Consider the following 23983-nt stretch of genomic DNA (forward strand, 5'->3'; position numbering starts at 1 on the left):
TGGCCCGGTTTCGAATGTCCAGGCTCACCGCGGACCGTGGGAATTAGCTGCCATGGTCTGAATATCAGCCTCTGTGGGTTTAGAAGAGGGATACAGACTGCAAGCTCTAATAATCACCTAGTGACTCTAGTTGGTTCACATTCACATGAGTTTGGGGTTTTGGCCTCAGCTGACACCGGGTGATGAGTTTCGACTGAAGTTTTGGTTTCAGCCGAAAGCTTTCAGTTTTGGTGGCAATTTCAATTTCAGCCTTCCTGTAATTCAGTGGTCTGAATTAGACAGATACCACCTAATATTCAAAGCAATTTAAGCAGGCAGGAGAGGTTCCTGTCTGCTTTAATCACTTGTGACTATTTAACTGCCCAGAAGTGCGCTCAAATCACAAGGGGGTGTGTCAGGGACATGTTACCATCAGGATCTGGGCATTCCTAACACTTGTTTTTCTGCCATAATGGAACAAAACAATAACATCCAGGGCTTGAATGTGTTTTTTTTTTGTTGTTGTTGACAAAATGGCTGTTACAGCTGTATGAGATGCCATAATATATATATATTTGTACCACAACTATACATATTTTATAAAAGGCTAAACATCCAGTGTTTTGTAAAACAGGTTATAAATTGTGAATGTTCAGACTTGGGCATCCCTTTTCAGACCTAGATAACCTATACAAAATTGGGCTTTTTATATCAGTGTCCTTGCTTTATGCAGACTTTTATTTTAGTTTCAGTGATTATGACTAGAAGTGGTCAGGCGATATTGAACCACTGTGGTCAGCATTTAAGCAAAATGCCAGCTACCACAGTTAAAGTAAAACTAAATATTCAGCACTGGACACTGGTCAGTGCTGAATATCCAGTTTCAGTGCTGACCTGCAAGTGCTATCCAGTTAGTGGCTATATTCAAACTGCTAACCAGATAGCTAACAGGGCAGAAAAACAAAGTTGTCCTACTGCTAAAAGTCAAGGTGGCTATTTTTACTCTGAAGCTGTTAGGGCCGGAGTGAATTGGAGTTCGCTACTGCCCCATTGCCCTATTGACCCACCAGGGAGTAAGGTAGGCCAGAGGGGCTTCTCAATATGGTTAGGAGAGAGGGGTTGGTCCTTGTCTTGAGAGGGATTGGAATGGGGATCGCAGCTTGTGTCAGGGGGTGGGGGGATCAGAGCTTGCTGGGGTGGGATGGAGGGAGTGCAGGACACTGTACATTGCAGGCTGGCATCCACATAGCTAACCGGGCAAAAATAGGACTGCTTTTTATGTGGTTCTACATGGGCTAGCTATGTGGGTGCTGGTACTGAATGTTTCTGGCACCTGCATAACTTCTGGTTCCACCCCCTGTAATGCCCCTGTCCTACCCACTTGGACTATGGCAGGTGAGTACCAATATTCAACAGTACCCCTGGCAGAAACGACTCCCCCCAACCCTTCTAGCAGTCAAAACCCCACTACCCTCTGATCCCATCCCCAGTACCTAACAGGGGGTTTCATGGTGATCTAGCAGGGAATAAGGAATCCTGGATTCAAAGTGGCACCTCTGAACTCTAGCAGTAATCTCACAATACTTCCTCTACGAATGAAGCTACTACTACTACTATAAATCATTTCTATAGCGCTACCAGTCGTATGCAGCGCTGCCACATAAGGGCTTTGCACCTGGACACAAGACAGAGCAGAAGTGATCTAGGAATTGCTTCTACTCCCCATTAGACCACCATGAAAAGTCCCTGGTAGGTGCCAGGGATGAGATCATAGGGTGGGGGTTTATTGACTGCCAGAGGGATTAAAGGGAGTCTTGACTTCCAAGAAGCATAAATGTGTAAATCGTGTCTGTGGCCACACTCCACCCAAACTCTTCCCTGTACACACCTATAGTAAGGTTGCATAGAAGTATGCACCTAATTACCTGATGCATTACTTTTAAGCATGAGGTGAAAGCCCTTCTATGCACCAACATGTTTATAAGATTACTGCCTTAGCATGTGAATTAGCATGTGCTTTCATGCCAGTGTAGTAATAGTTACCACGCCTGTGGGTTAACAGTGCATTCAAATTCACATGCTGTTTAGCATACTTTAGGGAAAGAACTCCTAAAGTTTATATTCTTAATGACAGGTTCTAACTAACCACAACAGAATAAGCTGAATAAAAAGTCAAATGAAATGATTGTTTAAACAAGCAGTACAAATTAACTCCAGCTTAAATAATGAAGACAAATATAAGGTAAGAAAGCAATGAAACTGGAGAAATATATATACAGAGAATTTGAACATTTAAGAACAGCTTTAAACACATACAGAATGCTTCAAAATTTCCGTTTTTACCAATTTTTATTTTATTTTTGTTACATTTGTACCCCGCGCTTTCCCACTCATGGCAGGCTCAATGCGCTAAAATTCCTTTTTCTCCTAGAAAAAAAGCTGATTTTCCTCACTTTACACCTCTACTTCTATGTGACTATAACTGATCACTGTCATAGAAAGGATAGTGGACCAGCATCACACTTGTTTATGGGGTTTATGCTTTAAACGGGATTGTTCATCTTAAAAGTGTTGTTAGATGTGAAATTTCTCATGTGAAAATCTTGTGGAAAGTGGAGTAGAGGAATAGCCTAATGGTTAGAGCAGAAGGCTGACAGCCATGTAGCCGCTTCACTGCAGTTTTTGTGATCTTGGCCAAGTCAATTAGCCCTCCATTGCCTCAAGTACAAACCAAGGTGCCCTTTTACAAAGTGGGGGTAAGCCCACTTCAGGCTTACCGTGCATCAATCTGGAGCTACTGCCGGACCAATGTGGGCACCAACGGTAATTCCACCCCCAGTGTGTGACATTTCCTGCTCTAGCAGAAATATTCGAACAATATTTCCACAGACACTAACCTGGTAGTACTCGGGCAGGGCCGCACACTACCCGGCTACCACCGAGTTAGCGCAGGAGCCCTTGCCACCACCTCTATGGGTGATGATAAGTGCTCCCCCCCCCCCCCCCCCATGGCCACGCGGTAAGTGAAATCTTACCGCATGGCCATTTCTTTTTCAGACTTTTTACCTGCTGTGGTAAAAAGGGCCTCAGCACACGGCAAAAACAACCCCCATCACTAGTGAAGGGCCCCTTTTATAGCAGCTTGGTAAATGGACCCCTTTGAGGTCCTTTTACTAAACCGTGTTAAGCACTAAAGCGTGCTTAATCTAGCAAAAATAGCCCAATGCAGGATGCAGTAAAGCGATCCATGGTAGTTTTGGCATATGCACACCCTAGGCATGCATTAATTATTGTTTTTCTTTTTTTTTTTTTTTTTTGAGGGGGCCGTGTCGGGGGCAGAGAGTAGGCATTCCTGTGCTAAGCAGTTAGCACATAGTTAACGCAGGAGTTCTTACCGCCTCCTGTGGTAATTTTTCAAATGGCCATGCGCCAACGCTGTCTGTAGTGCATGGTCATATAGGACTAGATTCTATTTATTTCACGCCTAAATCATCGGCACCAAAGAAATATGCCTAGGCGTATTCTATAAAGTACGCCTAAATTTAGACATACTTTGTAGAATAAACCTAAATCTCCACTTGGTTTATAGCGTATGCCGAGCACCCATCCGCACAACTAAATTTAGTTGTGGTCAGTCACGCCAAGGAAAATTTGGTGTAAATGCTGATGTCTAAATTAGGCGTGGACCAGGTGTATCCTATAACAACGTGCATAGATTTTGGAAACACCCATGACCTACCCGTGCCATGCCTATGGCCACACCCCCTTTTTATGTACACGACTTAGAATTTATGAGCATCATGTTATAGAATAGGTAGTTCTGTGTGTAAATTCTAATTAATGCTAATTAGTGTCAATAATTGCTTGTTAAGTGGCAATTGTCGGCACTGATTAGCTCGTTAACTAGTTAAGTTATGCACACAAATCCAGAATACAACAGGATTTTCATGTGCAACTTAAGTCATACTATATAGAATCTGTGAATAGCGAACAAAGCCCTTTTTCATGGCCATAGTTAAAAGGGCCTTAGTACATGGCAAAGACCCATGTAACAGCAACTAAAGCAATTTCCTATCGCTGCTTAGTAAAAGGACCCCTTAGATGGTAAGCCATCTGGGAACAGGGAAATATCTACTGTACCTGAACGTAACTCATCTTTAACTATATCTGAAAAAAAGCATTAGTTAAATCCCAAATCCCCCTCCCCCTTCTTCCCAGTAGATTTTCTATTCACTATTTACGTAGGCAGTAGTATATATTTCAGAAAAAAATATTTTAATACAAAATATAATATAAAAATAAAATGTGACTTAACAGTTTTCTTTTTTGAAGGTGATGGCCGAGGAGATGCATGCAAAGATGATTTCGACAATGACAGTATTCCTGATATCTATGATGCATGTCCTGAGGATAAGGGTATTAGTGAAACTGACTTCAGGAAGTTCCAAATGGTTGCTCTGGATCCAAAAGGAACAGCTCAAATTGATCCTAACTGGGTCATTCGTCATCAGGGCAAGGAATTGTTGCAGACGGCAAACTCTGATCCAGGAATTGCTGTAGGTAAGTATTGATAGTAATCCATGAGTCATGGAGATTTTTAATAAAGAAGAATGTTATACCATAATGGCACTTATTTTTGAAGCATTTGGACGTCTCAAAAGGCCAAAATGGACGTCCATGTGCATGAAACATCCAAGTACCAATTTTGCAAAGGCAACAAAGGGACATCCAATACTGCAGTACATCCAAATAGCAAGCGGGTATGTTATGGGTGTGTTTTGGGCGGGATTAAGAAGGGCCTGAAATCTGGACGTCCATGAACAATTATCAAAGGGAAAGAAATGTCCATGTCTGAGAAGGACATCCATATTTAGACCTATTTCAGTCGCATGACTACGGTACAAAAAAGGTTCCCTGATTGAATAGTTGTCCTCCTCCTTAATCCCCCATTGGCTGCTGTCCCTCTCCCTGTGCCCTGTAAGTGACACCAAAAGGGGATTCAGGCTGTACGACAGCTTCAGGAATTATGGACATTTTTAATAAAGGAAGAAGCAAGTCTGAGGAGTATCTTAGTGGTTAGTGCAGTGCTCTGTGAACCAAGGTACCCAGGTTCAAATCCTATTTCAGCTGGGTTTAAAAAAAATTATTATGAGACCTCCAGATACAGCAAAATATATACTGTACTTAAATGTATAAGCCACCTGCAAGCCTAAAGGTTATAGAAGTGGTGTACATTCAGGTGCTGTAGATATGTTGCTGTTCCTGGAGGGCTCACAATTACAAAATAAAAGAGTTAAAGCAGGATTTGAACCTGAGTCCCTTGGTTCACAATCGACTGTACTAAAATGGATGTTTATGCTGGATGTTTCCAGCATATGGACGTCCATCTCATGTGTATTCGAAGAGGAAATCTTGATGTATTTCCTGTTCAAAAATACATGTGAGATGGACGTCCATTTGGGACATTCTGACTTGGACTTCACTATTCTGATCTAGACATCCATTCAAAAATGTTATTTCTTTTGGGATTTTAGTCATTTCCACCTCAGAGCAGGTATAAATTTGTGATAGGTTGGGTGGATATCTTTTTATTATATGGGCATAAAATAGACAGCATTGGACTTTCCACTTAGGTGGCCTGATATTTATTATGGATTTTCCACTTAGGTTGCCTGATAGCCCTTAACCCCCTAATTCTATAAAAGTCACCAAAAATTAGGCATGCAAATAAATTGAATGAGCTAATTAGCACCAATAATTGACTTTTTAACCAGCAATTATTGACACTAATTAGATTTAATTGGCATTTATGCACATAAATTTAGGTGTGGGATTCGTGCCTAAATTTTGTGTGCATCCTGAAAAAAGGGACATGGAAATGGGAGGGTCATGGGTGGTTTGGGGCAGATCATGAGCATGGTTTTTGGATACAGGCGTAATTGGGCATGGGTATTTGCACCACATTTTCATTAGTGAAAATGGACACATCTAAATTTAAGCGCAACCCTCAGGACTTAAGCGCTATTTTATAAACCTCATATAGAATAGCGCTTGTGGTTTTTTCGGCATCGATTTTTTTTAGGCAACATTTATAGTGCATAAGTGAACACTTACCTACAAAAGTGCTGGTATTCTGTAACTTTACGAATGCAAGTGGTGCATTCTGTATGTGTTGGTGCCACGTGCCTTGTATGGGCTATATTCAATGTGGTTTATAGAATATGCTGATGGCCATCCGCGTGATTATATTTAGTCATGAGGAATTACGCCAAGTAGTAAATCCCAACACCTAAATTAGATGCAAAGCAAGTATATTCTATAACACTGGTCGTAAATTGTCAGAATGCCCACGACCCTCCCATTCCATGCTCATGGCCACATCACCCTTTGACAAATGCATTACAATTTACATGCACCATGTTATAGAATGCGCTTGGTGAGTTCTGCGTGTAAGTAATTAATGCCAATTAGTGCTCCTAATTGCTTGTTAACATCCAATTAACAGCACTGATTGGCTTGTTCACCAATTAATTTATGCGCCCTGTTATTGAATATGCTTGAATTTCTGCGCAGAAATCTTACTGCGATATATAGAACCTGGAGGTATATGTGTGAAAAACATGACTGAATGAAGTCCTGCATCTGTGTGTAACAGTGCCCTATCATATTAAAAAAATTTATTTTCACTTATGCACAGGATTTGATGATTTCAGTGCTGTTGACTTCAGTGGTACATTCTACGTCAATACAGAACGTGATGATGATTATGCAGGGTTTGTTTTTGGCTATCAGTCCAGCAGTCGATTTTATGTCATGATGTGGAAACAACTCACACAGACCTACTGGGAAGACAAACCATCAAGAGCTTATGGCTATTCAGGGGTATCTCTTAAAGTGGTAAACTCCACAACAGGCTCTGGAGAGCATTTGAGAAATGCCCTGTGGCACACAGGCAATACACCTGGAGAGGTAAGGAAGTTATACTTCAGTAGCCGTATTTAGAAATATTAGAATACAATTTGTATCCTTAATTGTCTTTAAGATTTGTATTAATTCTGTATTAAAACAGGAATAACAGTAAAGTAGCCATTAAAAAAAATCAAAAATGGAATCACATATTTTGATTTTATTTCAACTAAAAGCCATTGTTCTCTGTAAAAAAAAAAAATTTAAGATCTGTTGTTGAAATCTAACTCTGATATGTTGCAAGATTCTATGCAGCATGTTTTAGCTCTTCTGTTTATTAGTCCATTAAGGAGATTGGGGTAGGAGCATGCAGAAAAACGAAGCCAGGCCAGTGAACAGTTCAGTTCTCTCATGTAAACCCCCCCCCCCCCCCCCCCAATCCAGTTTTTCTTTCTCGGGGCCTGCCACTTTTTCCCCTCATCTGTTGAAGAAACAGCATATTTCCTGCTTCCCCACTGGAATGCATCTCTCTGTAAGCTTGAGCTGCACATTGCAGAAAGTTGGGTTGGTCCTGTGGTTTCAAGTCTCACAAGACTTGAAACCATGTGAGCTCCTGCATGTCCTGAACTGCACAGCCCAACCTTATAGAGAGCCAAGTCACAGCGGGGGAAGCAGGATGCTGTTTCTTCTACAGCACCTCAAGTAAAAAGTATTATTTGGGCACCAAAAATTCCTGGGTATCAGAGTGCAGTTTTTAGGCACCTGGGGATAGTTGGGCCCTGACATTTTACATACCAGTACATTTTAGAAGAGGCACTACTTATATGTGTATGCAAGTGATAGACACAGATTTTGAACAGGGCATGTTTTGGGTAGGGTTACCATACATCCGGTTTTAACCGGTCATGTCCTCTCTTTGAGGACACAGCCGGGCATCCAGGCGGCTTTTGCCAGCCTGCCCGTTTGTCCGGATTTGTGGATGAACAGGTAGGCTGGCAGACGGATGAGCAAGCAGGCGTCCTATCCTCCCCTCCCCTCCTTTACCATAGTGTGGTGCTCTGGTGGTCTAGTAACCTATTTGGGGCAGGAAAGAGCCCCCTCTTTTCTGCCCAGTGCATCTGCAGCTTGTCTTGCTCCCGGTGCTGCTTCAGAATGGCTGCCAAGAGTTCAAGCTGTAACCTCGTGAGGCTTCCCTTGCAAGGTCATTGCTTGAACTCTCAGCAGTCATTTTGAATCAGTGCGGGGAGCAAGCGAGGCCTACAGCCACACCAGGCAGGAAAGAGGGGGCTTTTTCCTGCCCCAAAGAGGCCACTGGACCACCAGGGCACTACAGTAAGTTACAGGAGGGGAGGGGAGGGGTAGTGAATGGAGTCATATGGGTAGAGGGAGGCTGTAAAATTGGGGAGGGGATATACATGGAGGAAGAGAGAGACAATCTGGCTTTCTTTGGGGGGGTCAAAGTGACAGGGGCGGGGTGGGTAGGGTGACAGGGGCAGGATGGGGTGTGACAGGGGGTGGGGAATTGTCCTCTTTTTCCTTAGGGCAAATATGGTAACCCTAGTTTTCGGTGTGATTTGAATGGATCCTAAAAGTATATATGTACTCTCTATTTTGCAATCGCAGTACACATACACTTCAAAATAATTTCCTTTTCTACATTTATACCTGGGCCAAGTCATTCATAACTGTGAGCTGATTGCTCGTTTGGACCAGGGGCTAGGGGAGTGATTGAAGAGGGAATTGTGCTTACTTCTCTGGTGTTCCAAACTACCTACAAAAAAAAAAAAAACCTAATATGAGTTTTGTCTGTTGGCTTCTTACCTGGCTCCCTCTGGCCATACAGTTTTGGAACATTCACCAATTACACATGCAAGCATTGGTATTTACATGCTTAAGTAGCAAAATCTGCCACTTATATCAGCAATTGTTACTTACGTGTACAAAGTCTGAAGAGATGCCACTATGTATTAAAATGTTTTAGTGTGAAATGACTGTTCTTGCTATATGCATGTCACCAAATACATTACATTTTCCATAGACTTGCAGTTTATAAAAGGCTTTGCTTTCAGTGGGTCTTTTTTTTTTAACACATACATTGCAAATTTTGAGCATCCTGATGTAGGTATCATTTTTGTAATCTAAACCCCCTATATTAAATTGGGCTTTACATGCTAAGGATGGTATACAGCTCAACAGGATAAAAGTCCTGCAGGAAACAAAATGCTTTGTGATGTCAGCATTTTTTAAGTGTTGATCATCACCAGCCAAAATTCAATTCAAATTCAATTCAAATCAATTCTTGTATACCGCTAATATCCCCTTTCTAGGGTTCTGTGTGGTTTACATTCTAGTGAAACAAAAGCAAATAGTGTTAGTGTGAGGTATGAGAAACATTAGAGACCATGAGACTAAAAACATTAAGAATAATGGATTATACAAGGAGGTAGAAGTCACGCTGGATTGTTATGAAGCAGTGTTTGGGAAGAGAAAGGTTTTTAGCTTCTTCCTGAAATTGAGGTAGCTGTTTTCTGTTCTGATGGGAATAGGCAGAAAGTTCCATATTTTGACTCCAAGAATGGGAAATAGAGAGCTGAAAATCTTCTGATTTTGAATTGTCTTTTGTAATGATGATGGTAGCATCAGTTGTTGTTTCAGTCTGTTAGATGTGTTATAAGTCAGCATTTGGACGTTTATCTCACAGAAACGTCCAAATCAGTATTATCAACATCTCTTTTTGGACATCTTTCTCTGAAGTCCGTCAGAAGGATGTCCAAATCTCAAAGGGGCGTGCCAGGAGTGTGTTCAAGGCGGGACTTGAGCATTCCTAAGACATGGACGGCTTTCAGCAATAATGGAACAAAACAAAGAAACTTAGATGTTTTTAATAACAAACAGCTGCAGTGGGAATTGAACCCAGTTCCCCAGAACCAAAGTCTGCTGCACTAACCACTAGGCTACTCCTCACAAGAAGTGCCCCAAATGACCAGATGGCCACTGGAGGGACTCAGGGCTTGCCTTCCCTTACTCCCCCAAATCACAAACCATTTTTCCAAACAGCACTTTCAAAAGAAAAAAAGATAGACCTTTTTTTGTAGAAAATGACCTTTCCTGTTCTGATTTTGGACATTTAACGAAAAATGTCCAAATTCAGACTTAGATGTCATATCCAAAAATGCCCCTTGTGCATTTGACTTGCCCAAAGTCACAAGGAGCAGCAGTGGGAATTGAACCCATCTTGCCACAATCAAAGCTCACTGCACTAACCATTAAGCTACTAGTTTGTTTTGGATGTCTTGCATTTGGACGTCTTTTGTTTGAAAATGAACTATAAGAAAGGACGTCCACATCACAGGATATCCATAGTATTTTCGCACACAAAAGATAGACGTCCATCTTTTACGAAAATGACCTTCTTTCCTGTTCGGAATTTGGACGTCTTTGTAAAACGTCCAAATTCTGATTTAGACGTTTCTTTTGAAAATGCCCCTCAGTGCAAATCAGTCTTTATCAGCAGTTCAGAGGTGAAGCCCTGTAGGATTTGAAAAACTAAACAAACAGCTTTGAACATGAGTCTTTCTGCTATGGGAAGCCAGTGCAGTTTGTTTAGATGAGTTGAAACACCAGTATATCTATTCAATCTGTATATAAGTCTAGCAGCTGTGTTCTGTATGATTTGCAATTTTTTCTGATATTGACACTTAATACCAAGAAATAGAACTTTACAGTAATCCAAGTGAGGTAGAACTAACATTTGGACTAGTATTGAGAAGGCTTTTTGGTTGAAGAATGATCTGACTAGACGTAGCTGTCTCATTTTGAATAGTGTTTTCTTCCATAGCTGGTTAATATGAGAAGAGAAGGTGAGTAAAGAATCAAGCAAGACCCCTAATACTCTGGTTTCAGATTTGACTGTAAAGATTTGACCCTTGGTCAAAGATACTGATGATGGGACCTCAACTCCCTGATTTCAGAACCACAGGACCTTGGTTTTTTGTGCATTCAATTTCAGTTTATTGGTCAGGGCCCAGGTACTAACAGCAGTCATACCATTCGCTACAGACTAAGCTGGATCTATGTTTGATGCTGTCACTGGTTAGAGAAGCAGGATGCCATCTGCATAGGATAATAGTAGTTCATTAACAATCAGGTGTATTGAGGCAAGGGATGACATAAAGAGATTGAATAAAATAGGTGAGAGGGGAGATCCCTGCAGGACCCTGCAGTTTTGAGACGAGAAGTTGGAAAGTTGGTTGTTTTGCTTGACAGAATACATAGGCGCCCAGTATAAGAGGCTTGGGGAGGCTAAGCCTCCCCAGCCCAACCTTCCATGCCTGCTGCTTTCTTCCCCCTCTCTTTCCCCCCGCCCCTCCTCCTTCCTTAGGCTGTAGATGTTTTCCTTCCCTGTCTCGTACAGTACTAATTATAAAGCAAAGCTGCGCGAGACCGTGTCTCTGCATGCTACAGCTGCTACCTCATCTTCCGGCTGATCTCCTCTGAAAGAGGAAGTTATAGCAGAGGAGGCGGGGTCAGCTAGAAGTGGTAGCTGCAGCGTGCAGAGACCCGCAGTCCCACAGAGCTTTGCTCTATAATTAGCAAGGCAGAAATCGCAACAGGAGGGAGGAAGCCTCTGCTCAAGATTGTACAGACCTCTATCATATTCCCCCCACCCACCCACCCCGAGCCAATATTTATCACTTTGCATTTGTCACATTAAGTTTCATCTGCCATTTGGATGCCCAGTCTTCCAGTTTCCTAAGGTCTTCCTGCAGTACTTCACAGTCTGCAGGTGTTTTAGCAACTTTGAATTGTTTTGTGTCATCTGCAAATATAATCAACTCACTCATTATTCTGTCTTCCAATTCATTTATAAATATGTTAAATAGCACCTGTCCCAGTACACATCCCTGGCACTCTACTATTCACCTTTCTTCACTGAGAAAATTGGCCATTTAACCCTACTGTCTGTTTTCTATCTATTAGCAAGTTCCCAGTCCACAACAGAGCTTTGTCTCCTATCCCATGGCTTTTTAATTTTCTCAGTAGTCTCTCAAGAGGGACTTTTCAAAAACTTTCTGAAAAGCTAGATACATTACATCAACCGACTCCTTTATCCACATGTTTATTTATTTATGCCTTCAAAGAAATGAAGCAAATTGGTGAGGCAAGATTTCCCTTGGTTGAATCCATGTTGACTCTGTCCCATTAAACCATGTTTAAACCATTTCCGGGTAGCCAGCTTTGGAACGCTTTACCAAGATCCATCCAAACAATTAACGATTATCTACCCTTCAGAAAAATGTTAAAGACACATCTCTTTAAGCAAGCCTACCCTAACGTCCTAGCCTAATACTATATCCCACCCACTAAACTCCTGCTCTGAAGATGACTATACTCTAAACCATGTCTCCCAACTCCTTATACTTGTCCCTAGTTCCTCTCGCCTCCTTCTTCCCTATACCATACCCCTCCCAATTCTCTTTACTTTGTCTATCTTGCCTTGTTTACCTTCCATCTTTATTCACATATTCTTAAACTTTATCTTTACCACGTCTTCATCAGTTATTTTATTCTCCATATAATACTCTGTAATTTTATTTATTATGTAAGCCACATTGAACCTGCTGTTTTGTGGGAAAGCACGGGGTACAAATGTAATAAAATAAATAAAATAAATATGCATTTAGTAATTTTATTCGTTATAATACTTTTCACTATTTTGCCCGGCACTGAAGTCAGGCTTACCAGTCTGTAATTTTCCGGATCACCCCTGGAACCCTTTTAAAAAATCAGCATTACACTGGCCACCTTCCAATCTTCAGATACTACGGACAATTTTAATGACAGGTTACAGATCACTAATAGCAGATCAGCAATTTCATGTTTGAGTTCTTCAGTACCCTGGGGTGTATACCATCCTGTCCAGATGATTTTCTACTATTTAACTTGTTGATTTGGCTCAGTACAAGGTCCTTTTACCAAGCTGCGATAAAAAGGACCCTCTGGTAGCGGCAAGGGCTGTTTTTGCTGCACACCAGGGCACTTTTTACCACAACGGGTAAAAAGCCCCTAAAAAAGACATGGTCATGCAGTAAGATTATTCTTACCACATGGCTATGTGGGGGGGGGGGGGAGCACTTACTGCCACCCATCGTGGTGTCGGTAAGGGCTCCTGCGGTAACCCGGCAGTAACCCCATGTTACCCGATTACCGCTGGGTTAGTGTCGCGCTAGGAACTATAGATGTGTTTTTTGTAGTGCCGGAAATGGCACTGAGCCAGTGGTAGTTCCGGGTTGCCACGTTGCAAACCTCTAGTAAAAGGGCCCATAAGTCTTCCAGGTTCACCGAGATTTGTTTCAGTACATCACCCTGGAAAACCATTTCTGGCACAAGTAGAACTCCTGAATCCTCTTCAGTAAAGACTGAAGCAAAGAATTCATTCAGACTCTCCACTATGGCCTCGTCCTCCCTGAATGCCTTTTACTCCTCGATGATCTAATGGTCTCAGTGATTCCCTCACAGGCTTTCTGCTTCTTTTATACCTGAAAAAGTTATTACTAGTTTTATTTTTGCTGCTATTATAATGCTTTTGCTGGGGGTGACAGCCTGTATTTTTCCTCCATCTGTCACCCCCTTCCTCTAGTTTAAATGCCTATCCACATATTGCTTGATTTTTATTAAATTTAATATATATTACATTTTAACAGTTTGAAAAGGAAATTACCATACTATTTAAAACATATAAAAATAATACAGAGAAAAGGAGGTTCATTACAATACATATATTAAATAAAGAATATACATTAACATAAATATAAACCTCCCCTAGTCCACAAAAATGCAGCATCATGTAATTCCAGAATCAGTACTATGATAACCTTAAATTTCATATACAAAAAGAGTGGCAGAGAGAACGGACATCAATCAGTAATACTTACGTAAAAACAAATATAATTCAATATTTCCAATGGACCTGAATGGCAATTATACCCTATTACAATTTTAAAATTAACAAAATATTCCTTAAAGCTAACAACTTACTTCTTAGTAACCAGAAAAATGTCCAGTTGGATAGATTTAAAAAATGTATATGTTTGTTCCTCATACTGAGTACTTCCTAAGGTATTTAAAAAAAAATCTGTAGTGCTAATACCTGTGGCCTCAATGAAAGAAATGTCTTCCTACTTTCCAGAGGGACCCTTTTACCAAGCTGCGGCAAAAGGGGGCCAGCGCTAGCGTAGGCATGTGTTGTACACGCGCACCAAGGCCCCTTTTCACCACAGCTGGTAAATGGGAAGTCTCGCTTTCCTACAGGAGATGGCCGGGTGGCAAGTAAAGCACTTGCCGCACAGCCATTTCGGGGGGGGGGAGCCCTTACCACTACCCATTGAGGTGGTGGTAAGGGCTCCTGCATTAACCCAGCGGTAATCGGGCAGGACGTGGCACTGCCCGATTACCACCAGATACACTCTGGCACTACAAAAATAAATAATTTTTTGTAGTGCCAGAAATGATGGCATGCTAGGGGTGGGAAGTACCACCAGGCTTTTGCAGTGGTCTGGCAGTACTTTTTTTTTTTTTTGTTACATTTGTACCCTGTGCTTTCCCACTCATGGCAGGCTCAATGTGGCAGGCAATGGAAGGTTAAGTGACTTGCCCAGAGTCAAAAGGGGCTGCCTGTGCTGGGAATTGAACTCAGTTCCTCAGGACCAAAGTCCACCACCCTAACCACTAGGCCACTCCTCCTCCTATATACTTCCTGTATAGCAAGCAGTAAGCCCGCATTGGGCTTACCGCCGCTTAGTAAAAGGAGCCCCAAGTAACCAAATGCTTATATGGAAACACTTGAATAGGATGCCTATGAAATAAATACCTCCCAGCAACACAACATAACCAATGATAGTACCGGACAATATACAATCTTCATCCCTTCCATCCTCGTGGTGCCGATACACACCTACCTCATTTCGACCACAATATAACCTGTATTTGTTATCAACCAACTGGCGAACGCCTTTATGGTACTATCCAACTTATTTTCGAAAGGGGAAGGGCACGTTAGGCGTTAGGCGAGCGTAGGCGCCTATGAGGCTTAGTAAAAGGGGCCTTAAGCTTTTACTTTACTTTACTTTATTTCTTATGGATCACAGTGTGATTAACATTAAAAGATAACTGACAGTCCAGGAACTACAATCAGATATTTATCAGTCTGAAAAAAAGTTATTATTTTGTACAGTATAACTCGTTTAAAACATATTTCGCAAACAGATAAGTTTTCAGAGCTTTCCAAACCTTTTATATAGAGGAATTAACCTTATTTGAATTGGGATAGAATTCCACCACTTTACTGATAAATTTTAAAAAACGATGAATTATGCAGTGTTTTATATCTTACTCCCTATGGAGCGGGGAATATCAAATCAAGGTAATTTCTTGCAATTCCCATTCTTTGTTGTGAAAAAAATCAAAGTTACAGAAGTTCAACCATGTAACGTTTTCAGACTGCTTATGGACGCATGACATGAAAAATTAATGCACATAACTTTAGGCATCATTTACAGAATTTGGGGGTTATAGCACACCAAAACACCTATACCCTGTCATTTTGGCTGTTTTACGAGGCCACAGACAGGCAGATGTGATTTCCCCATAAGGCATTCATACTACACCTCATACAAGAATGTATACAGACATCCCGCTGTAAAGTGTCTTCTATCCTTCTTGCCTGTCTAAAAGAAATAGCCAGCTGTTCTGCTTGGTTTCCTGGAAAAGAAAAAAAAATACAACCACCACAGACTATGAATCAGAAGTATGGAAGTTAAATAAAACAGCCTGCGGATCCTATTTATTTGCTCTGTCTTTATTCAATCAGAACAAATTATAAACAGGCAATCTCAACAGAGTTTGTACTCTTTAAATTGCCATAGTATGAGTGTAAAAATAAATGTGTAAAGAAACTAAAAATCTGAGACAGATAGGAACCTATTGGGTGTTCTTTTTAGTTCAAACATTTATTAAAACCTTAAATATAAACATTACAAAACGGGAACCTATTGTTTTTATTTATATAGGCTGATTTCTTTAAACTGTGTCAATTTTAAATCTTTGCGTTAATTGCTTATACATAATACAGACAGTCAAAGATTTATTATGGTTCAATTTATACCTACCAAAAAGACTTTTCTAAAACTTAGCGCTGAATAGTACTTAATCAAATCAATCCACAAGATGGAGTTCAATCAAAAACTTGGAAGGGAAAAAGCCTCAGGGCCCTTTTACTAAGGTGTTCTGAAAAATGGCCTGCGGTAGTGTACACGCGTGCTTTGGGTGTGCGCAAATTATTTTTCAGCGCACCTGTAAAAAATGCCTTTTTTACATTTTTGCTGAAAATGGACGTCTGGCAAAATGAAAATGAAAATTGCCATGCGTCCATTTTGAGTCTGAGACCTTACCGGCAGCCATTGAGCGAGCGGTAAATTTTCACACAGTAACTGGGTGGAATGGTCTATGCGCCTAAAATGCAAATTACTGTCTGATTACCGCCCATGTGCCAGAAAATAAAAATATTTTCTGGTACATGGGCGGTAATCAGACAGTAATTTGCATATTTTCTGGTGCGCATATCGGACGCGTGTCAAAAATGAAATTACCGCAAGGGCCACACGGTAGCTCAAAATTGGCGCGCATTGGGCGCACTTAGGCAACTACACAGCTTAGTTAAAGGACCCCTCAGTGCCCTACCTCCACCCTATATTTAACTTTTAGAGGGCAGGATTTCAACAGGGTCAATACTCTTCATGAGCATAAAAAACCATTCCAATGCAGATTGTTAAAACTTAACTTGTCTTCAGTTTTAATGGAACTAAAAAATGTAAGAGAGAAAAAAAACATATAAGCAAAAAACTTAGGGCCCTTTTTATTAAGCTGTGCTGTAGGCGCACTAGCGTTTTTAATATGCGCAAAAAATTAGCATGTGCTAACACTAGACACCCATATATTCCTGTGGTTGTCTCTAGCATTAGCGCATGCTAAAATCGCTAATGCACCTTAGTAAATAGAGCCCTTAGCTTTGATGAAAGGTGCTCATCCACTGTCAGGTATTTCATCACTTCAACTATGGCCAGAGGTTTGCTAGAACCGCTGTATCAAGACATGATCAAAATTTATCAGTGTTAAATGCACCGATTTCTATGCATCATGGGCCAGATTTTATATCCACACCATAAGTGGAGGAGTAGCCTAGTGGTTAGTGTGGTGGACTTTGGACTTTGGTCCTGGGGAACTGCATTCAATTCCCACTGCAGGCACAGGCAGCTCCTTGTAAGTCTGGGCAAGTCACTTAACCCTCCATTGCCCCATGTACAAATAAGTATCTGTATATAATATGTAAGCCGCATTGAACCTGCTATGAGTGGGAAAGCGTGGGGTACAAATGTAACAAAAAAAAAACATTTCCACCTAAGCATATTTTATAAGCGGTACTTAGATTTAGGCACAATATGCATAGTTGATATCCTAGCGCCTAAATCTATGTCCAACCATTTACACCAATGAAAACATGGCATAAATCCCTACGCATAGATTTATGCACATTGGGCCATATTCTGTAACTATGCACGTAAATTTTAGAATGTCCATGTAATACCCATTTCTCCACCCATAGCCATGTCCCTTTCAAACTGCGCACTTTAGAATCTAGGTGCAGTGCATTACAGAATACACTTAAGGAGTTGTGCGCGTAAATTCTAATTATTCCCAGTTAGTGCTCATTATTGCTTGTTAAGTGCTGTCAATAGTGCTGATTGGCTTGTTAAGCCAATTAAGTTACGTGCGCAGTTTTGGAATGCACCTAGATTTTGGTGCAAAACTCTAGACGCGCTATATAGAATCCAGCAGCATATCAGTGCCGTAGCCAGGGTGGCTGACACCCGGGGTGGGTCGCCGCTGCGCACACCCCCCCTGGGTGCAGCACGGTGCACCCTCCCCCCTCCGGCGTGCCCCCCCCCCCCCCCGGAGCGCATTTTTACTTACATTGAGAAGCGAGGGACGGGCAGGCGGGTTGATCTGCCCCCGAGTGCACGTTGCTGGGAGCTGCATCGGCTCTGCTGGTTCCCTGCTCTCTCTGCCCCGGAACACCTGTTCCGGGGCAGAGGGAGCAGGGAACCAGCGGAGCCAACACCCCCCAGCGGCGTGCACCTGGGGCGGACCGCCCCCCCTTCCTATGCCACTGCAGCATATGGATCAATTTATGCCTAGACAGTTTAAAATGTATCCAGACACTTAATAACATAGTAGGAAATGTTTTATGTGGATTGACAAGAACAGCAAAGCATTTTATTCTTTAGAACAAAATCCCTACCTCAAGCTTTCACAAAGGTAGCCACCAGGGCAGTCCTAGTATTGGCTTCCTCTGTGGAAGATTCTAAAAGGTAATCAAATTGCTATAATCAAATTGATCAAGACCACCTGCCCCAGCAACAAGAACAGAACAAGGAATATAATGAACTTCAGAAAGTTGTGGCAGGGAGTTATGAGTCACATGTAATACATCAATAAAATAGCTCTTAAGCATTCCTAATGCAGAAATCATTTTACATGCAGAAAATTTCAGTAAATGCAATTATTGTACCTCAGAACATTTTCCAGTTTCTCCAATTAATTTCCCTTAGCCAAAGTTTCACAAGACTCATCTAGTTTGTCTAATATTCTCTGTTGTGGGATGACTGGTTCTCACATTTAAACACTTTGAGAATGGTATTAAAAATGATTTAAGTGGGCAGTGTAGTAGTAGTGTCACTAAATATCGGCACTAACCAGCCATTTTGGTATCGGGCCACACAGGGGCATTACAGGGGTGGAGACGGGGAGGAGCCGGCAGTTACGCAGGTGCCAGCAATATTCAGTAATCCTAATATGTTTGGAAAGAGTAAACAATCGATTCACGTTTACCCGCTCCACTCCACTCAGTATTTTATATACCTCTGTCATATCTTCCCTCAGCCGTCTTTTCTCCAAGCTGAAGAGCCCAAGCCATTTCAGCCTTTCCTCATAGGGAAGTCGTCCCATCCCCTTTATCATTTTCATCACCCCTCTCTGTACCTTTTCTAATTCCACTATCCTACTTATTTTCGAAAGTGATCGCTGGCCATTTTCCGACATAAATCGGGAGATGGCCGGCGATCTCGCAAAAGCAGCCAAATCGGTATAATCAAAAGCGGCTTTTTTGACAGCATCGCCGCTTTCTCATCGCCTCGCCAGCGAAAGTTCAAGGGGGCGTGTCAGCGGCGAAGCGAAGGCAGGACATGGGCGGGCATGGGCGTGGCTACCAGATGGCTGGCTTTCGCGGGTAATGGAAAAAAAAGCGGCGTTAAGCAGTATTTCGCCGGCTTTACTTGGTCCTTTTATTTTCACGACCAAGCCTCAAAAAGGTGACCCAACTGACCAGATGACCACCGGAAGGAATCGGGAATGACCTCCCCATACTCCCCCAGTGGTCATCAACCCTCTTCCACACTAAAACAATAAAACTAAAAACCTTTTTTGCCAGCCTGTATGCCAGCCTCAAATGCCGTACCCACCTCCATGACAGCAGAATGTGTTCTATCCTCTGACAGCCTTTCCCTGGTTGTGATGTGGCTCTCGGGTGAGTGTGACACCTTTTCTATTAGGTGCACTGCAGAGTCACATCAGCAATGCATTGTGGTGGGTGTAGGGTAGTGGGCTCTACTCCCATGGTGCTTTCCCCCTGCTAACGGTCAGAGTGTGTCCAGTTTTGTTTCCGGTAGTCCATGAGGTAGTGGCCATTTTTGTAAGCCACTTTTAGATCCCTTTCATGTGTTACCCACGTTAGAGAACTTAGCTGTTACCTTGAATGTGGCTGAAAGAGGGCATTGTACACCATTCTGCCAGCTCTGACCTACTGCTCATCTCAGTACCAGGGAGACTCTTTGCCAACCTCTGATCTGCAGTTAACTGTGAGTAAAAGTGCTTATTCAAATAAAGGACTTTTTCAAAGAGATTAGTCTTCAGGTGTCAACTGGTGTGCCAAGGTTATACAGCAGCAACAAGTCCTAGAGGCCTGCATGTATGCAGGTCCCTGGAGCACTTTTAGTGGGTACCGCAGTGCACTTAAGGCAGGCGGACCCAGGCCCATCCCCCCCTACCTGTAACACTTGTGCTGGTAAATGGGAGCCCTCCACAACCCACTGTACCCATATGTAGTTGCCCCCTTCACCCCTAAGAGCTACGGTAGTGGTGTACATTTGTGGGTAGTGGGTTTTGGGGGGGGTGGGGAGCTAAGCACCCAAAGTAAGGGAGCTATGCATGTGGGAGCTTTTTCTGAAGTCCACCGCACTGACCCCTAGGGTGCCCAGTTGGTGTCCTGGCATGTGAGGGGGACCAGTGCCCTACAAATGCTGGCTCCTCCCACAACCAAATGCCTTGGATATCGCCGGTTGGAGATCGCTGGCATTTTTTTCCATTATCGATGAAAAACAAAACCAGCCATCTCAAACCCGGCGAACTCAGGCATTTGGCCGAGCTAAACCGTATTATCGAAGGAAAAGATGGCCGGCCATCTTTTTCGATAATACGGTTCCGGCTAGCTGTAGCGCCGCCACCAAAAATAGATGGCCAGCCATCTATTTCGCCAGCGACGTTCGATTATGCCCCTCCACATCTTTTTTGAGATGCGGTGACTAGAATTGTGCATAGTATTCAAGATGTGGTCACACCATGGAGCAATACAAAGGCATTATAACATCCATGTTTTTATTTTCCATCCCTTTCCTAATAATACCTAACATTCTATTTGCATTCTTTGCTACCGCAGTGCACTGAGCAGAGGGTTTCAAAGTATCATCTAGATCCTTTTCCTGGTCGGTGACTCCTAACATGGAAACTTGCATCACGTAGCTATAGTTCAGGTTCCTGTTTCCCACATGCATCACTTAGCACTTGCTCACATTAAACATCATTTGCCATTTTGATGCCCCATCTCCCACTCGTAAGGTCATCTTGCAATTTTTCACAATCCTCTTCCGATTTAACAACTTTGAATAACTTTGTGGCTTCGGCAAATTTAATTACCTCACGAGTTATTCCCATATCTAGATCATTTATAAATATGTTAAAAAAGCAGCAGTCCCAACACACACCCCTGGGGAACCCCACTATCTACCCTTCTCCATTGAGAATACTGACCTTTTAACCCTACTCTCTATTTTCTATCCTTTATCCAGTTTTTAATCCACAATAGAACCTACCTCCTATCCCATGACTTTCCATTTTCCTCAGGAGTCTTTCATGAGGTACTTTGTCAAGTGCCTTTTGAAAATCCAGATACACAATATCGATTGGCTCACCTTTATCCACATGTTCGTTCACCCCTTCAAAGAAATGTACTAGATTGGTGAGGCAAGATTTCCCTTCACTAAATCCATGTTGGCTTGTCTCATTAATATATGCTTTTGAATAGTCTCTGTAATTTTGTTCTTTATAATAGTCTCTACTATTTTGCCTGGCACTGATGTCAGGCTCACTGGTCTGTAATTTCCCGGATCACCTCTGGAACCCTTTTAAAAAGTCGGTGTTACATTGGCCACCCTCCAATCTTCCAGTAAATGATATATTACTAACAATAGTTCTGCAAGTTCATTTTTCAGTTCTATCAATACTCAATGCATGGTTGAGATGATGATGCACGGATGAGGGACTTAGATCTGTTAGGAAGTAGGCATCATTCTAGGGAAGGGAGAGCCTATTTCGAAAGGATGGGCTCCACTTTAACTAGAATGGAACCAGGCTGCTGGTGCTAACATTTAAAGAGGAGATAGAACAACTTTTAAACTAGGACAAGGAGAAAAGCTGACAGTTGCTCAGGAGCGCATGGATTGGTGTGAGATATATTTAAAGGATACTATCAAAAGAGGGAAGATAGGGAATCCTGATAGAGATTTTGCAACAAAAGTGAATAAAAGCCAGGAGCCTTTAAGGGGAGAGCAGAGTAAAGAATGCAGATTATCCCTGTCAAGTTCTAAGCAGCTTGTAGATACAAAGAAAAAACACAATTTGAAATTAGACTTGCTTTTCTGAAGTAAGCTGTGAAAACTGTAAAGCTGTTTATAGCTATTCTGAAAGCTGTTTTAGATTCATTAATTTGTAATTTTTCAATTTAAATTTTGTGAAATCCCCCATTATATGGCGAATACTGAGTGGTATGGATTTTCACTATAGTCACTGGGGTGATGTTACATTTGTACCCAAGTATAAGTGAGAGTGGGATGTTTGACCACGGAAATACAAATCCTGGAGACAAGAATCTTAAAAAGCTTGTTTATTGATGAAAAGACTCGACACAACTGTTGTGTTTCGGCAGTCAGGCCTGCAACAGGAGTCTTGCTCAATAACGTGTCGTTTATTGAGTCTCAGACACTGGAAGAACAGCTGATATGTGCAGTAGGTAGCTCGTGATGTGATGATCTGTTGTACGGGTCTTTAGAAAGACCTTTGGTGATGAGCTTGCTCGTAGACAAATCGAGATCATCACATCACGTGCTACCTACTGCACATATCAGCTATTCTTGAGCAAGACTCCTGATGCAGGCCTGATGGCCGAAACACAACAGTTGTGTCAAGTATTTTCATCAATAAACAAGCTTTTTAAGATTCTTGTCTCCAGGATTTGTATTTCCGTGGTCAAACATCCCACTCTCACTTATACTTGTGTCTTCCCATGGGGCGTTCGAGTTCTCCGCTTGGCTACGGATTCTTCTGAACTGTTACATTTGTACCCCACATTTTCCCACCTATTTGTAGGCTCAGTGTGGCTTACATGGTGCCGGAGAGGTGTTGGCTGACTCTGGATTAAACAATTACAGTTACAAGGTTAAGTTATGGTAGGAAAAGGTTCATGTGGAGGAACTACATAAGGTTCATGTGGTGGGACCACATGAAGGAAATCAAGAGCAGGTGGAGTTGTTTGGTGATCATTATGAACTGTAGTGTTATGGAGTTGTTTGGTGATCATTACGAACTGTAGTGTTATGGTGTCGCTAGGTTCATGCATTTATGTTGGGTCAGGAGGGTATACCTTTTGAAACAGGTGAGTTTTTAGTTTTTTCCTGAATTGGAGGTGATCGTACGTGGTTTTCACGGCTTTTGGTAGAGCGTTCCATAATTGTGTGCTGATGTAAGAAAAACTAGATGCGTAAGTTGATTTGTACTTTAGTCCTTTGCAGCTTGGAAAGTTGAGATTTACTACTACTACTACTACTACTTATCATTTCTATAGCGCTACCGGACGAACGCAGCACTTCACACTTGAACATGGAGAGACAGTCCCTGCTCAATAGAGCTTACAATCTAATTATGACAGACAGACAGGACAAGTAAGGGATAAGGGTTAAGGCAGACAGGACATATCAGGGATAGGGGATAGATTTAGGTATTTACGAGCTGATGCGGTTGTGTTTCTGGTTGGTAGGTTGATCAAGTCTGTCATATATCCCGGTACTTCGCCATAGATGATTTTGTGAACCATAGTGCAAATTTTGAAGGCAATGCATTCTTTGATTGGGAGCCAGTGTAGTTTTACGGGTAGGGGTGTTGCACTTTCAAATCATGTTTTTCCGAAGATGAGTCTTGCCGCCGTGTTTTGTGCGGTCTGGAGTTTCCTTGCGATTTGGTCTTTGCATCCCGCATAGAATCCGTTACAATAGTAACATAGTAACATAGTAGATGACGGCAGAAAAAGACCTGCATGGTCCATCTAGTCTGCCCACGATAAACTCATATGTGTATACCTTACCTTGATTTGTACCTGTCTTTTTCAGGGCACAGACCGTATAAGTCTGTCCAGCAGTATTTCCCGCCTCTCAACCACCAGTCCCGCCTCCCATCACCGGCTCTGGCACAGACCCCATATAAGTCTGCCCTCCCCTATCCTAGCCTCTCAACCACCAACCCCTCTTCCCCCCGCCACCCAATTTCAGCTAAGCTTCTGTGGATCCATTCCTTCTGCACAGGATTCCTTTATGCCTATCCCACGCATGTTTGAATTCCGTTACCATTTTCATCTCCACCACCTCCCGCGGGAGGGCAT

At 42.2% G+C, this 23983-nt stretch overlaps 1 protein-coding gene across 1 annotated transcript in view; it reads left to right on the forward strand.

Moving 5' to 3' along the window:
- Positions 1 to 23983, forward strand: part of THBS2 (thrombospondin 2) — a 287917-nt gene that overhangs the window by 226930 nt on the left and 37004 nt on the right. The window contains 2 exon segments of the mRNA XM_030195961.1: positions 4312 to 4539; positions 6677 to 6948. Of these exon segments, the coding sequence (XP_030051821.1) occupies positions 4312 to 4539; positions 6677 to 6948 (500 nt within the window).

Source organism: Microcaecilia unicolor, chromosome 3 (assembly GCF_901765095.1).
Source record: "Microcaecilia unicolor chromosome 3, aMicUni1.1, whole genome shotgun sequence".
In the NCBI taxonomy this organism is placed as follows: Eukaryota; Metazoa; Chordata; class Amphibia; order Gymnophiona; family Siphonopidae; genus Microcaecilia; species Microcaecilia unicolor.